General features: G+C 43.6%; 1 protein-coding gene across 12 annotated transcripts in view; it reads right to left on the bottom strand.

The window, feature by feature from the left end:
- dmxl2 (Dmx-like 2) overlaps positions 1-15,005 on the bottom strand; it is a 38,217-nt gene extending 23,212 nt beyond the window's left edge. For 7 of the 12 annotated variants that reach the window (XM_076078071.1, XM_076078076.1, XM_076078072.1 and 4 more), the window contains exons 1-17: positions 14,656-15,005; positions 8,438-8,563; positions 8,110-8,181; positions 7,907-7,985; positions 7,572-7,710; positions 5,381-5,447; positions 4,972-5,144; positions 4,302-4,482; positions 3,995-4,175; positions 3,503-3,721; positions 3,138-3,409; positions 2,113-2,376; positions 1,715-1,944; positions 1,365-1,573; positions 885-1,006; positions 272-361; positions 26-134 (exon numbers count right to left, since the gene is read on the bottom strand). In XM_076078071.1, coding sequence (XP_075934186.1) covers positions 26-134; positions 272-361; positions 885-1,006; positions 1,365-1,573; positions 1,715-1,944; positions 2,113-2,376; positions 3,138-3,409; positions 3,503-3,721; positions 3,995-4,175; positions 4,302-4,482; positions 4,972-5,144; positions 5,381-5,447; positions 7,572-7,710; positions 7,907-7,985; positions 8,110-8,181; positions 8,438-8,563; positions 14,656-14,742 — 2,620 coding nt within the window. In that variant the 5' untranslated portion in view covers positions 14,743-15,005. The remainder of the gene's footprint in view (positions 1-25; positions 135-271; positions 362-884; positions 1,007-1,364; positions 1,574-1,714; positions 1,945-2,112; positions 2,377-3,137; positions 3,410-3,502; positions 3,722-3,994; positions 4,176-4,301; positions 4,483-4,971; positions 5,145-5,380; positions 5,448-7,571; positions 7,711-7,906; positions 7,986-8,109; positions 8,182-8,437; positions 8,564-14,655) is intronic. The other 5 variants (XM_076078083.1, XM_076078073.1, XM_076078077.1 and 2 more) reach the window with 3 other exon arrangements.
- Positions 15,006-15,688: the final 683 nt, after the last annotated feature.

Here is a 15,688-nt window from a genome sequence, read left to right as displayed (position 1 = left end):
CACAAATTGTGACGGTGTGCTATACCTTCGCCACATGGAAAGGCCGGTGTGTATGCTTCTGGTTCTGTCTGAGGCTTGTAACCTAGAATGAAGTCCTCTTGGAAGACATGCAGCAGCTGGGTGGTGGCGCCACACTGGGTGCACATGGAAAAAAAGCATCAAGCAACAGGTCAGTTTGTCTATTGATCAGAAGGTTTCAGGATTCCAGGCGCTGAACTCCTGTACACCACTGATCTGAGGTGGGTGTGAAAAACACAGAGCAGCTGCTAACCTGATTTGTAATGACGTCCAACTCTATGATACATCCAGGTCTGGCAGTGGACTGCTGGCTGACAATGTTAAACACCTCGCCCACCAGTTTCTAAACAGACACACACACACACATGGAAATTGGTAAACTGTCCATTCAGTGTACTGCATTTGAAACCATTAATGTGGTGCACATAAATATTGCACATAAGGATTTGAAGTAGAGGGTAGACTGGTGGTTGTTATGAAGCAAGAGATAGAAAAATGAGATTTATGAAGAACATAGATCTGTGTTCCTGATGTAGAGTATCGTTGTTTTGCTTGCATTTTGGTAACACAAAAATAAAGTCAGCATCAAAGGGAAATGAAAAGCTGGCCTAAAAGAAGTATCTAATATCTGTGAATGGTGTGGTTGTATCATATTTGTGATGTTTCATGGTTGATGTACGCCCAATAGTGACCCACAACTCTGCTTTGGACTCGATTCTCGGTCCTTTGTGACAAAAACTGTCACGGTGTGAGACCCAGAAACATAAAATTCACTGAACAGAGACTCTAAACAGAGACGATCACATCCCAATGAGCAAAAACATTATTGTATTTGTGTGCAGTGACGAGCGAGCGTGTCCACTCACAGACGTGTCAGGGTCTGACAGCTCATCCAGTAGTTTTCTGGCATCCACCACAGCTTGATAGAGACGCAGGTTTTTACCATCTGATGCCACGAAGCAGGCGCTGGCGCTGTTACAGTAAGTTCCTGAGGGACGTGACACTAAGTCAGTTGGAAAGTCCTGCGTTGAGACTGTAAAATGCCTATTGTTGCTTTTAAGGCACAGTCATAAATATATGTTTATATCTTGGCAGGCAATAAGAAGGTACGGAAGAAATAGTTAACTTTTTTGGGTAAATCTGACATGCAAACTGGCTTAGCTTGACTAATGCATAGCATTGGAGGTATGCCCTTTAATAACCTGAATGGCATTATATACTGAAAGCAGAAGTTCAGATGATTCAGCAACCATGAAACTTCCACTTTTACATCTAAGTTCTTAGTAATTATTTACTGATAACAAGAAACACTGGGGTTAAAATAAAACAATGCATGGTGTGTTTACCAAGTACAGAGCTGGGTACTAGCGTAGGTAGCCAAGCAACATTGCTGAAGGCTGAGGTGTGCAGAGAGTTGATACGGGCCAGCTCGGAGACCCCTCCAGTGCAGGACAGGGGTCCAATGTGGTCCACCCTCCACAGGATAAGTTCGCTGTAGATGGCGTTGGGGTCATGGAAGGTCCTTGTAGCTGCATTACGAAGCTGCTTCCTGCTACTGATAAAGAAATGCGTCGTTAGAACCTTTTCACGCAGGGGAAAACAAGACCGTCAGTTATGAAGTCGTGTCATTTATGACAGTGCTGCAATAAGCAGCATCTATGGCATTTCAACCTCTGCCTCCCCTATCGTGCTATACCTGCGAGGTCCCTTTGGTAGGGAAAAGGTAGGGGGCTGCTCTCCTTCCAGACTGCCAGGGGCCGAGGGAGGGGTGAGCAGAGCATTATGGTGAGAGGAGGTCAGCAGCAGTGGCAGCACTGTGTGGCAGGCTTGGTCGTTCAGATGGAAGCGGTGGCCGCAGTACCGGAACTTGTGTGATACGGTCATTACGTTGGAGAAGGCAGAGCGCTCAGCAAATGTCACTGCCCACTGCAGACAGAGGGAACCCAAAAATGTATTAGAGAGTGCTGAGAAGGAGGAATACACACAAACATTCATTTGCCTTGAACATGAACTGACGGTGTGGAATTTTAGAACGTTTTCAAGAGAAAAATGCTGCATCCCAAGCTCTAAATTTTGTCCGTAACAATCTTTTACCTGGTTGAGAGATCCGTCGACATGCTTGGAGACCATCATGACGGCAGGACTGATGCCAGGGCGAGGGTTTAGAGAGGCAGCCAGCGCAGGTGAACCAAGGCCTGCCGAGGCTGAAGCAGAGTGGGAGACAAGCTGAACCATCCGCCCCTGCTCCCCGGCACCCTCACCCTCGGTCGAAGTGCAGGCGTACATCAGGATGTTTTTACTCAGTGAGTTGGCGTCACCTGTAGGAAATGCCACCGGAATACGCGAGGAGAAGGACACCTAATGGGATAAATGGAGGGGGAAAATGAACTATTAGGACCACAGGCACATATTCTTTACAGTCATTCAGCCCTATAGAGACCTAGTTAGCAATTTATACCAACGTGACGTCAGCTCTCTACCACTTTCTACAATAAGGACTTCATAAGTGTACATAGCCTTATGAAGCTCTTATGCCAACGTGCGTTCTCTTGTTATGAACATAAAGAGCTATGTGTCCGCATAGTGTATCATTACAGCCCATGCCAAGTAAGCACAATAAGTAAGGGCCTGTTAAGTGCCGTGTGAACATATTTGTAGCAGCTAGGATAAGGCTGAGCAACTTCCAATTCCAGTTCGAGATTCACTGAACTCCAACGCTAATGAATCTGTCATCTTTCCTTCTTTCTCTTTAGCAAAGAGCACAACATGGAAAGAACATTCAGGTAGTACCTTCTTATTTTGAAGTCAATTGGATTATTGTAGATTCATGAACCTAATTGTTAATTATACACATTATACTTCCAAACATAAAATAAATATTACGAAGGAGAGATGGTTTTATGAATCATGACAAGGTTTTATTAGCCCACATGCACAGGGGAATATTTAGGAGTCTTACATAAGGATGGAGGAGTGCTGACTCACCTTACATTTGAGACAAAGTTTAAGTAGAGCTTCACTGCTGCCACTATGCGTGTATGAGTAAGTGAATGAGCAAGTGATTCACTATTGAATTCAAAGCAGCAGAGTTACTAATATGGAAAAAATGTTCTGCTCACCTGGACCTGTCTGAAGATTCCCTGGTTGAATTCGTCCAAATACTTCACATGCCACACCAGGAAAGATCCATCAGTAGGATGGATGGTGAACAACATGTCTGGGCTCTTGTTCCACTCTGTGATCAGAGTCTCCATCTTCCTCTCCAGCAGCATGGAGGGCAAAGGCATGCTGGAATTGGACCCTGGGGAGGACGCCTTAGTGCTTCCCTGCTCCCCCGGCTCACCCTCTTCACCTTGCTCAGAGGACGCTTTGTCAGATCCCTCGTCCAGGTCTAGAACCCAGAAAAAAACGATATGCTTTTTCAAAATGATGTGGCTTTTACGCTAATGAGTTTGAAGGAATGGCCTGGTTGTGGGGTTCATACCAAAGTCAAACTTCATCGGGGATCCTTCGGGGTCCAGCGGGTCCTCAGTGGTCTGGTCCATCTGCTGTTCAGAGAATTTACGCAGCTGCAGCATGAAGAGTTCCATGGAGGAAGTGAAGCTGAGGTCTTTGTTGTTGAGCCAGTGAACGACGAAGCCTCCACCACCGGAGCCATCGTCTGGGTTGAACACTGCAGAGTCAGCGAGCACTGATGGGATGTCTGACCGAGGAAGGGATATATAGATAAAAGGAGTACAAAGGGAAAAGGCTGAATAAAATATTACGCAAGCTTCGACTAAAGGTTCACAGCTGCATTGAATGTGTTGTATTTATTTTAAGTCACAGAAGTCATTTCTGCTATATCATATGCAAAACAAATTGTATTCAATATGTTTTGCAATAAAGCCATTTATTTAATCAATTAAGTTTTAAAACAAACAAAATTGTAGTATAAGCTATTATCAAATTAATCTCTAAGGCAAAGACCCCCTACCTGTGTTGGGGTTAATACTGGCGGAGATATGGAAGTGACACAGGGCATTGGCGTGATGAGCGATGTGGCGGTGAGTGTGTGCGTCCTGCGTGCCAAGCTGAGAGGGCAGCAGCTCACTGTGTGCCACCAAAGCAGAGGATCGTCGCCGGCCTCGGCGCAGATGCTTCAGGTGATGGATTGACTGATCAAGCAAAGCACAGGAATAAAACACAGAGAACAGGTGTATGCTAAAAATAAATCTTACGCATTCTATATTTTCTTTGAGCAATTAATTCCGATCAGCGCTGACTGAGTAAAGCAAGTGCACCTCCAAAGCATGCTGGATCTTGTCCTTATTTCCGGCCAGTCCTGGCAGGCTGGAGCTGAAGGAGTGCGTGTTCTCAGAGATCTGTCCTCCGAGCAGGCTGTCTTCCGGTAGCAGGGTCTCCGACCACAACCTACACACACCATCCTCGCAGGACGTCAGCAACACATTGCACACCGAACCCCTGGAAAACAACGAGATGATGCAACTCTTACACAATCAGTAATGACTTTCGAAGGAATAAGGAGAGGCCCCGTTAAAACAGAGAGCTCCCTCTGACTGGCTGCTTCCACCATCAAGTCACTGTTTTTAATATGCACGCATCGAACATGTGGACATGTAGCAACTTGTGGTGATGGTCAGGAAAAGTATAGCTAGGCATTTCAATACTGGGAACAATAAGGGTTCTTTTTTTATCCATCAATGTTGCAACTTTGAACCATTCAAATGTGCTCTAACAGATAAATAAATGCATAACAGACAGGATAAAAAAACAATGTAGTTATTATTAGCATTGTATACAATAAAGAATTTTACTCCCCTGTCCATTAGAAAAGACTCAAAATCATTTTTTTTGAGCCAAGAAATGATAATAATAAGCATGTACTAAAAGATGTAAACAACAAACATGTCACTGGCCACCCTGACCATGTGATTGTGTGTGCTTTCTTACTTTGGCATGTACTTGCTGGTCTTCCTCCAGGACATCCCGGTGACAGAGCGAGGATGGGCCAGGTAAACAAAGGAGAAGTGAACAGGAGGAGGCCTTTTATCGGAGGGGTCGTGGACCACCACTGCAGAACGCCAGCCCGTGGTGGGATACCACACCTTAAGTAAACAGTCATCCTGCGTATGCACACACACACACACACACACACACACACACACACACACACACACACACACACACACACACACACACACACACACACACACACACACACACACACACACACACACACACACACACACACACACACACACACACACACACACACACACAAATTAAATAAACACTTCAGCGAGAAAAAAAACTGTTCAACAATCTGCTGTTTTGCAATGTGTTTACGTGAATCGCATACCTTCCCAACTGTTGCAAAGTACTCCCCATCAGTAGACCACTTGGCAACGTGAACAGAAGCTGCGGTCCTAGATAGAAACACAAGCATAAACAATGGTAACAGCTATATTCACTTCTCCATAGGAGACTCACCACAGAAATAACAAACAAGCGCTTCTCCTGTCAGCTGTCAATGAGTATGTGTGGTTACTTTGTGCATGACCTCCATTGCTGGTAATTTCAGAGCTTGCACTTCCCTGTTTTAGTGGCTTTCCTGGGCACATGTGTCATCAGATAACAATTACTTGCATGGCATTATCTGTCTGTTTACACAGCTTCAAACACAGGCCACAGACTCAAAAGAGTTGGGGTGGGGAAAAATTGATTCACCTATATATATATATATATATATATATATATATATATATAGCGATTTTTTAAAACAATTTTTAATCGATTTTTTAAATGGCTGAATAAATATAATTTACTAAATGTTCTTCATTTGAGTCTATGCAGAGGTAGAATGATGTTACCACTTTTGTTGTTGTAGTCTGAGTCATATACATTTCAAGAAAAACAAAGCAGAAACGAGAACAAAGAAAACCGAAGAGGAACCAAGATCAGCGGGGATACGACCGCACATTCTAAATCCAAAGTAGAATTGGATTAGAAACACGACACATAAAATTACATATAAAATGACATGGCTGAAGCTAAAAGGAGGTGCATCAGGGACTACAGGCGCTATCATTTTTAAGAGGTGTCATTCTTTAGCTAATAAAATGTATTTTAAATGAGTAATTCTAATGAATTATAATACATCTTTATAAGAAAAGACTTTTCATGTTATTGAAGTAATTTCTTTGATTTTCTTTAAAATAATTTTGGTTCGATTTCAGTTACTATCTTAGCCATAAATCCAATATTCGGAGCAATCTGCTCTTCTTCTTCTAGCTATTGCAGCCCTCAAGGCCCGCTGTGACAAGAAGTGTAACGTTAATTGGCATAAATATAGAGTGACAACACAACCGAAATTTGATTTGTGACCATTAGCTAGCAGGCCTCGGGTGATGTCATTATAATCAACCAATAAGCGGAGGTATTTCTTCGTCCACGTGAGGCAGGTAACACAACCAGCGAAGACAATTGACATCGTGTCGGATTCCGTTTTTTCAGGCGAAGTTTTCAAGATAAAATTGGGATATCTGAACGAGGCCAAGGCCGAATCTCGTAGAGCTCGCGCAGGCATGCAAGGGCTTCACAAGGCACTTAACCGACGCGTATTGACTATGAACTAAATAAGCGAACAGCAAGTGTCGGAAAAACTATTTTCCTTCCCATGCTTGCTCTTGAACAGACAGTGGTCGATGGAAAATTACAAAGCTACCATCTCACCTGTGTTTTCACCTGGCCGCGAGAGCAGATACGCAATCGTGGTCGACGAGAGCGCGGATATCAACAATGCTGCACAGGTGTCACTCGTACTCGGGTTTGTAAATAATGAAGGTGTCGAGGAGAAGTTGGACCTTCAGCTTCGGGTTAGTGGGCCCGGTATGTGAGGGGAAAGAAGGTTCTGGTGGAACCGTTCCAACACATCAGCGACCACTTTGACGCGGACTCCATCTATTGCGCAACGGGCCATGGCGCACAGCTCCAAACGTTTTGGACTCTTGTTTTCGGATTGTTGCTTTCAAAAGAGATGTAATGAGTTGAACACATCAAACCTTACTGCACAAAAATATACAACTGGACAAACGAGACTATCGGCGGCACTGGCGTCATCTTAATCGAGATGGAGCTTCTTCTTCAGCTGAAAAAAAGAGACCATGCACGAAGAGATGATCGATTTGTTTTATCACGTGACTGGTGAGTCCTGTTTTATGAGTGGCTTACAATAGTGCATACAAACCTTCATGTGTGAGCACGAGTTGAGAGAGGCGAAAAGGAATGAAGACAGACAGGTCTGTTTGACAGGAATCTATTTACTGGTTAGTTAGTGGTTAGTTAGCTACCAGGATATTCGCCTCATCAAAACAGCACCAGACCATTGTCTTGTAAAGCAACTCTGTATGACTGTACTTGGCTCTATACCAACTTATCTATGGATTGTGAATCTGCTGCACATTACCTGGAAGCAGAACGTTTTTGTTTTTTTCAATGTCAATCATATCAGATGCTTTTACAGTTACGTGCAAAAGCACAAAGTAACGTACTTGCACTGCCAGACACAGGTCCAGTCATTGAGGACGGGGTGGGGCTTGTCCTCAGTCAGCTCCTCCTCCTCTATCAGGGCGTATGCCAGAGGAGGAGCCCACAGCTGGAGCCGCTCAGTCGCTGCTAGGATACGGTTCCCTGTGGACACAAGAGCCCTGTGTTACACACCTTATCCCACGCTGATTACTACAGCACACAGAGCCACATGCGCACTGTCACTCTTATATAACACATGTCGCCCCAGACAAACCACAGGGGGCTGTAATAGGAGCTCTGCGCGGTGTGGATTAATTTAGTCAGTGAATCGGTTAAACACAGAAAGCATTTTGCGTACCTTGTGGGTCCCAGGCCAGGTTGTAGGTGATGGCATCGAGGAAGAACTGTCCTGTCTTTTGCCACTGATAGTTAAGCTGCTGTTAGTGATAGGAGAGCGACACACACCATGCAATGTTATTGGCACACGAGTGTGATTTTAAGCTCACTCGATATTGGATTTAAACCACTATACGTGTCTGAAATCGAGACAGTCGTGCTCACCTTGTGGCGTTTGTTTGGGTTGGTAGAAAGAGGTTCAAAGATGCAGACTGTGTTTCCGTAGGATGCAGCGATCTAAAAATAAAGAGCTGCGTTCATCATCACAACATTACTCACCCCATCAGTGCTTCTGCACAGCAATTCCCACGGGAGAGGGGTAGGTGGGGAGTGGTGCGGGACAGCAGAATAGCAAGGAGAGGACAGCATGGGCAGTACAGGACGGGAGCAAAACGCAGGGCTAAATGCACTTCTTTTTGCTCAGCACAATGGATACACGGAGAAACGAAAAACTGCGTGTGGGAGTGTGTCTGAGTGTGCAGTCAACACTTACCCTGCCAAGCTGGTGGGAGCACTCCACACAGCCCACCTGTATGTTTCCATTCTGAGCTCCCGGGATAATCTGAACACAGTCGAAGTCACTGGCCAAGATCACGAGATCACAACCTGAGCCATAGGCCTGAAAAACAGATGTGCGCAGGAAGTGGAACCAAATCAGATCGCGCCACAATAAAAGAAATGGCAAATATTACTGCAAAATGCATTAATGCTTTGGATAATATGGAAAACAATGAGTCTCATCTATTAATAAACGTAATATTTCTTGTAGTTCACTGCTTTGCAGCTCCATTCAGTATGTTTCTTATGCTTTGAATTTCAACATGAATACATTTAAATCAAATATACAATAAATGTCATAGAAATTACTAAAAGCAGACCGTCACAGCACTCGATGGCACCAATATGAATTTTACATTAGCACAGAATGGCAGTTACCATAAACAACCACCCTGGCATTGGCAGGATAAAACCAGCACAGCAACACATAACAGAACAGTACAACTTTCATAAGAGGCTGGTTCACGTGACAGAAATAACACCTACTCGTGTGCAATAAGTAGACAAACACAGCTAACACAATTGCCCACGCTAAATGGCCAAAAACCTGTGCTAAGATTTGGATCATGGGCAGCAAGGTAAACCGAGACAATGGTGTTCGCTGGCGTTTGGCAACCATGTGCAGAGTGGCAGCAGCAGCAGCAGCAGCACCTGGGAGACAGGCAAGCCGGCCCCGAAGCAGCAGTACAGTCACGATGACGGCTTGTGCCTTTCATTATTCAGGAGAACAGGAGGAGAGGCCCGGGAACCACTGGGTCACACAGCGGGACAACGTTACAGCCAGTTGTATAACAGCCGAGGACAAAGTTATAGAGACGATTGTAAGCTCTGATCATACTTTACATAATAGATGTGAAACAGGTAGAGAGAGAAGTAAGGGAGGCCCGTTCTGCGCTTCACTATTCCTGCGGCATTTGCTCCTGCACATTACAGCTGGAATTAAAAGTGGTCACCGTCATGCACTGTCTAGGACTGCTTTGTACATCGTCTCTCTCACACACACGCACGCACGCACGCACGCACACACACACACACACGTAAGATAATATGTCCTATCCACACTATTTGTCAGCAAGGTAATTTGGACCTGGTGGGTAGGACCTTGCGCCAGGTTGGCACTGTAAGCGCGAGTGTGTCTGGCTTAAACAGGATGATCTATCATCACCGCTTTGTTCTTTTAGTTTTGGGCTTTTGTGCGTCCTGTATTTCTTTCAACATCCACAAATCTATATGCACACACACACACCACAAGTACTGAGGGATGGCATTACGAAGTTGGATGATTCACTAATGGTAGCAACATAATACATCATGGCGTCGTGGTAAACATTGATAAAATGTTTTACAGATTGAAGATTTAACAGCATAAGCACTAAAATGTCATTAGTGTCTTCATCAACTGAGAAATCAGTTTATAGATCTATTGTTTTTTGGGATCTTTTTAACAGGGAATGAGATACCCAACAGTCATTACTAGAGAAGTACATCTCCCATTTCAATGATAATGGTACGATTTGATCAGTCTGCATGACTGCGTGTATCTACTGAGGGGTAATGGTATTGGAGAGCCAGTCTGACAGATCTTTAAAGTAAGTCAACTAAGACACTAGAACTCTTATTCAACAAAGAATTTATTTCAATCAAAGGCAAATAAAATGAAGACACCAACGCCTGCCCATTCTAATAAATGTAATGTTTAGCTAGCTGTCAGGATATTTACTTGACTGTGCGACAGGCAGCATTTAGAGGCCACTGAACTACTACACCCAAGAATCTGTAGCTCATACATCTGCTGACTTAATGAGCACAACCCTGAAGCGGCTAGGCTTCTCTCCCGTCAGTCATGTAAGCTGCATACATCAAGAACGTTGCTGCCTTTGGATAAATATTACCTCTCTGTCACACATTAACATTGACAAAGCAGTTACAACTTCGTCGAGCAGGGAAACAACTGCAATGCAATTGTTATGCGAGTGAACTGTACTAATTTAACTACTGTCAAGTGGAGCCAAGTGACAGTTTGCTTGAATTACTTTTTACTTTTGTTGGGAGGATGCTTCTACTATAAAGCGCTTCATGTGTTTACAGATGTGATAAAAAGAACATTATTGTTTGAAACCCCTGTATTATTCTTTAAAGAGATCAGCGTAAACTATGTCTTCTTTTGTAACACAGCATTGTCAGCCACGTGCCACGTTTGTATTACTGGTGAGCTCTACAGAAACCGATCTTGCTAGAGCATCTTGAATACTATTTGAATAATGGCAACCACCGCGAGGCGGGGATTCGAGGCTTTTTGGGGTAAATGTAATTTAGAAGAAAAAAAAGAGTGAATGCAGTCATGTGCTGTGACAATGAAAGTAAATAAGAGGAAGAGAGTGAGATATCACTTCTGCCTTTCCACCCAATGCCACTCATACCCTCTGTCGTATGCAATCATGCGAGCATGTTCCACAGCTGCGTCCATGTGTACCATATTGTCATGTTTTTGCTAGCTATAGTCAAAAGCCGTAGCTGCAAATATTTAAGAAGATGAATTGATCCTTTCTGGCCTCTAGTGACCTGTTCTCTCTGTACTAATGCAGAGCCCGTAGCACAGACCTGTACTTTGGTCCCACAGTCTATGGTCCTATCATATAGTATGGGCCTTGTTATTCTCTGCAGCATGACTGAAGCAGTGGGCATTTAAAAAGGCCAAACAACACCAAGTCCAGCTTCCATCCATCTGCATTCTGCCTGTTGGTCATAACACATCCAATTTATGTATCCAGCTGGACTGGAGGCAATTGCAGCAACTTAATGGATCTCAAAACACAGGCGAGGGTGATTATGTTTGTCTATAAATGGTCAGCAGGATGTATAAAAAAAACTACTAAACAGATTTCTATGAAAACATGGAAACATCAATATCCTGTCATCATCTAAATTCTTGAACTGTAAGACACGGAAGGCTTTAATATAATTCCTTGGTTTGGTAGCCGCTCCCATTTCTGCCAGATGTTCTGGTATTTCCAACTAAATTCTTGCACAATACGCAGAAACTAGAAAACTCAGACAGGAAACTTCAGCCAGTCGGCATCACTGTCTTACATTATGTGACGATGTCTGTTTTCTGATCGAGATGCAGATTGAAATTTTTCCATCAGTAAAATATCATACGGAGGAATATGGAGCCTCTGTGTCTCTCTCTCTGTGTGTCTCACTCTCTCTCTCTCTCTCTTTCTTTCTCTGTGTCTCTCTCTCTGTCTCTCTTTCTTTGCGTCTCTCTCTCTCTGTCTCCGTCTCTTTCTCTGTGTGTCTATCTTCTCTGCCTATCTGTCTCTCTTTCTGTCTCTCTCTCTTTCTCTGTGTATCTCTCTGTCTCGCTCTCTTTCTACATCTCTTTCACTGTGTGTGTGTGTGTGTGTCTCTCTCTCCCCCTCTCTCTGTTTACACGTGCCGTTCTATTTTTAGTGGATCACACATCTGCAGCTCTGCATATCAAACCCACGAGGCTGTTTGAACATTTACAACATCAACCACAGGTCAAAAAGCACTGTAACAGACACAAAAATATTCCTTCCTCAACCATGATTTTGACCACCTTTCAAGATCATATTATCGTGTAGCCTGGAGTTTTGTCATATATGTCGTTCAATAGAATAACTATGTCAAACATTTGAAATAGCAATTTATGTATTGGCTCATATACTGAAAATCAACCAACATTTAATTGTGAAAGAGAAGGTTTTTTTCTTAAATGATCAAATGTCTTCTTACTTCTTGCCATCTTGTTCCTTCATATTCCTACTCCTTGTTCTAACTATTCTAACAGTGGGTTCTCAACACAGAACCATATCCACCATCCATTGGCCCGGCAGGGCACATGTGTTTCACTGTCATTCACTTACTGTCGTTTGAACGTGTCTTTCAATGTCTGTCAATATGCAACAAAGTTGAGGATGCAACATTGTAAAGGCAATCATGGGGGACAGAACCAAACAGCATGTAGATGGAATGAAGCTCTATCTTCATGCTTGCTCATTTCAACCGGTGCATGCATGGCTGCTGTAGTTTAGGTGTGTGTGTGTGTGTGTGTCTGTCTGTCAGGGTCTGGCCTATGAGCCCTAGGGGTCAATGTGAGTGTAAATGCATTGGACATGATGTGTAGTGTTCTTCAAATACCCTCTCAGACACAGAAAGAATACACCAGGCATAGAGAATGGCACCCTGTGGCAACCTGCAAGGCTGGAGCTTCACAACCAATCGTGTCTTGTGTTGTTGCGCAGATACAGTATGACCCTCGGTACAAAGCTGCTTGTTTACATTCATACAGTCTTGATCTGGGGTCGGGGTCAGGAGAGATAGGACCAACTTCTCTCTATAGCTTAACAGAATGAGCCGCTGCGCCATAAGTCTGGGGAACTGAGGGATCCGGAAAGCAGTGAGGAGAGGGTGTCTGTGTTTCAGAAATAAATAAATAAATGAATTAAACCACCTAAAAAACAACACTTGACTAATAGGCAGCAGGAACAGTCCAAGCCAAGATTTGGCAGCCATTAGGCAGGCTGACAATGTTCTCAGCATGAGGGAATGGTGGCGTGCAACATGGCTGCTCAAGAATTTAATGAGAGCATGCATTGGCAGAATTTAGCTAATGCATTCACATTACTTTTGGTATGAACTTGAGTTAGAACGACTAAATGAATCTGGTCCCTTTGATTGACATGACAGCTAATACCTATGTAGTCATCAACAAGGCAAAGATCATGTTATAACTGTTTCCATATTGAACCAGTCTCAAAACTGAAAGGCAATCCCGTCTGATTTCAATCATACAATGACACATTCCAAAGTAAAAGCATATTTTATCTCGTTTTGAATCTTTGTGGATAACAAAAGTTCAGTTGTAATGCATCTCCGTTGAACATATTTATGTATTTTGAGGGGGTTTGCTTCATTGGATGTTATGAACGATCATCCAGCTATCAATAAAGTCATCATCATTCATCTTCTGCTCTCAATACAAGAGCTGACTTGGGATGCTACCGTCTTGCTTTCTACTACACTCTACTCTGGCCTTTTTAATTCAACTGATCCATTTTAATAAAAAAAAAAGAAGAAAAAAAAAGAGCCACAACATTTGTTGGGGTTGTGAACTATTCAGCACTTTTTTCCCAATTTGCCATCGCAGAAGAGGATGTCACTTTATAGCTTCTTCACATGTCTCGCTGCTGAGGTTCAGGTTACCAGACCTCAGACAAACAAAAATGTGCAGCACAAGGAAGTCAATAAATAAGTCACAGGATTTGGTTCAAAGGTAAAATGTGTCTGATCAGCACACACGACCTATGATACAAGCTGATGAAGGTCCAACAAACATCAGTGATAAACATGTCGGTGTACTCTAAGTCACCAAAGTCAAAAATGATGACAGATGGCACCACGTTTTGAAATACGTTACTTTCAACACCCACAACAACACTGCCATTCAGCCCTCCAGCTCATGTGTCCATATATGGCTCTCTACGTCACGGCTGGCGCAGCTGATGCTAGGATGACAGCGAGCTAATGATCCGTGAGGAGGATTTAACGCCAAATGGTAGCGAGCTTAGCTAGTCCTGCAACCAGACAAAACACACAGCTTCTTCTTTTCTTGTTCATGCGCAATTTTTGCCGAACCGTAGTCCCCTAAAATGTGCACTGCGAAAATGTCGTCGGAGCGCGTCCCCATTGCATGTATTTGCCACTAGTGTTATGGCTGCGCAAAGGGATTCCCTTGCAGTAATTATAATGTAACGAGATGTAGCTAAAGGTCATTTGAGTGGCTAGCGGTACAACTGTCTTTGGATCGATAAATAAACACAACATTACCCAAAAGAATAGATGCAGACGTTACAGTTGATCATCTACTTGGGGATGTTAGCTTGTCAACGTCTGACTGACTGTCAAGATAAATGAAAGAGGAGGAGGAGGGATGTGATGAAGATGCCCCGAGTAGTCTCGACTCCACTATTTGTGCATCTGTCGGTGCAGCAGCTTGGCTAGCACGCTACCCGGCTAACCAGCCCCGTTTACAGCCAATGTGACGCTAGCTAGCGAGCCATCCAGCTATCTAGCCGTTAGCTTCAATGGGTGTCATCTTGAGCAAATAATATCAAAATAAAACCTCACCGTGAAAGGAATGTCATTCACGCTTCCCACCGAATAGCAGCAATCTCCAGGGTTTACAGCTCCCGTCAGCACCTGATGCAGATGCATTTTCCTTTTTTATTTTAGCAGCAGATGGAGGTTTTTCTTTTAATTATTAATAACGAGTCCACCCTTTCGGTTCCTCCATCTAGCAACGACTGGGAATTCCATCAGTAACGTTTAACGTTGTCCTCCGCAAACGGTCCGGTTGCGGTGAATGTTGCGTGCGACCCCTACACATGTAATTTCAGCTGGTCCCGTCATGTATTTAGACGCGTAAAACTGGCCGCCCGTCGCCTCGCGCTGTCAACACCAGCCCTACGATTAATCGTGAGAGCCGAGGCAGCGGGATCTCTGCAGCGAACCTGACATGCGCGTTTCCGACGTTGTCCAGGCACGACTGAATGCTCATAGAAATGCGCCATCTAGAATGGGACTGTCAACTCCTGGTTTACACTTAGTGCTTCCGTGGGCTTATTTTTTGAATAAAACACACCGGTAATTACGTTCTCGTATATATTCCATCAAAATGACTTAACAACGTGTTGTAATGATTCACCGTGATTCTTTCTGAGGCGCTGTACAGCTGCTCTAGCACTGCGTTTCTATATTTACGGCGCACCAGTTTTGTGGAGCACCCCTCTGTCGGCGATTTGAGTTCATTGATCATAAATTTAGGGGCTGGGGTGAAACCATTTTATCAGTGACTGAAAATAAGTTACCGAATGAAAGTGAACTGTTGACATAAAACAGCGTTAAAATACAGCCATAGCAGAGCAGCCATACTTTAAACAGAAACAACAAATGTATGGAGCTGTAGTGTTTTCTTTTGTGGGCTCGTGGCCTCCTTCCCCTCCGTTTCAAGTCTAATAAGGTCACATATATATTGTTATTTTTATGATGTGTATGAAACAGTGCATAAGCAAACCTATATCTACACAGAGTTTAAATTATTTTATTTTGAAACAATTTACTACATTGTGTCGTTGCCAAATGCCAAAGTTCAAGCTCTGAT

The sequence above is a fragment of the Anarhichas minor genome, unplaced genomic scaffold (genome assembly GCF_050575085.1).
Source record: "Anarhichas minor isolate MPS153535 unplaced genomic scaffold, ASM5057508v1 ptg000062l, whole genome shotgun sequence".
Lineage (NCBI taxonomy): Eukaryota > Metazoa > Chordata > Actinopteri > Perciformes > Anarhichadidae > Anarhichas > Anarhichas minor.
Note: the sequence above shows the minus strand (reverse complement) of the source record. Positions and strands in the feature narration are given on the sequence as shown.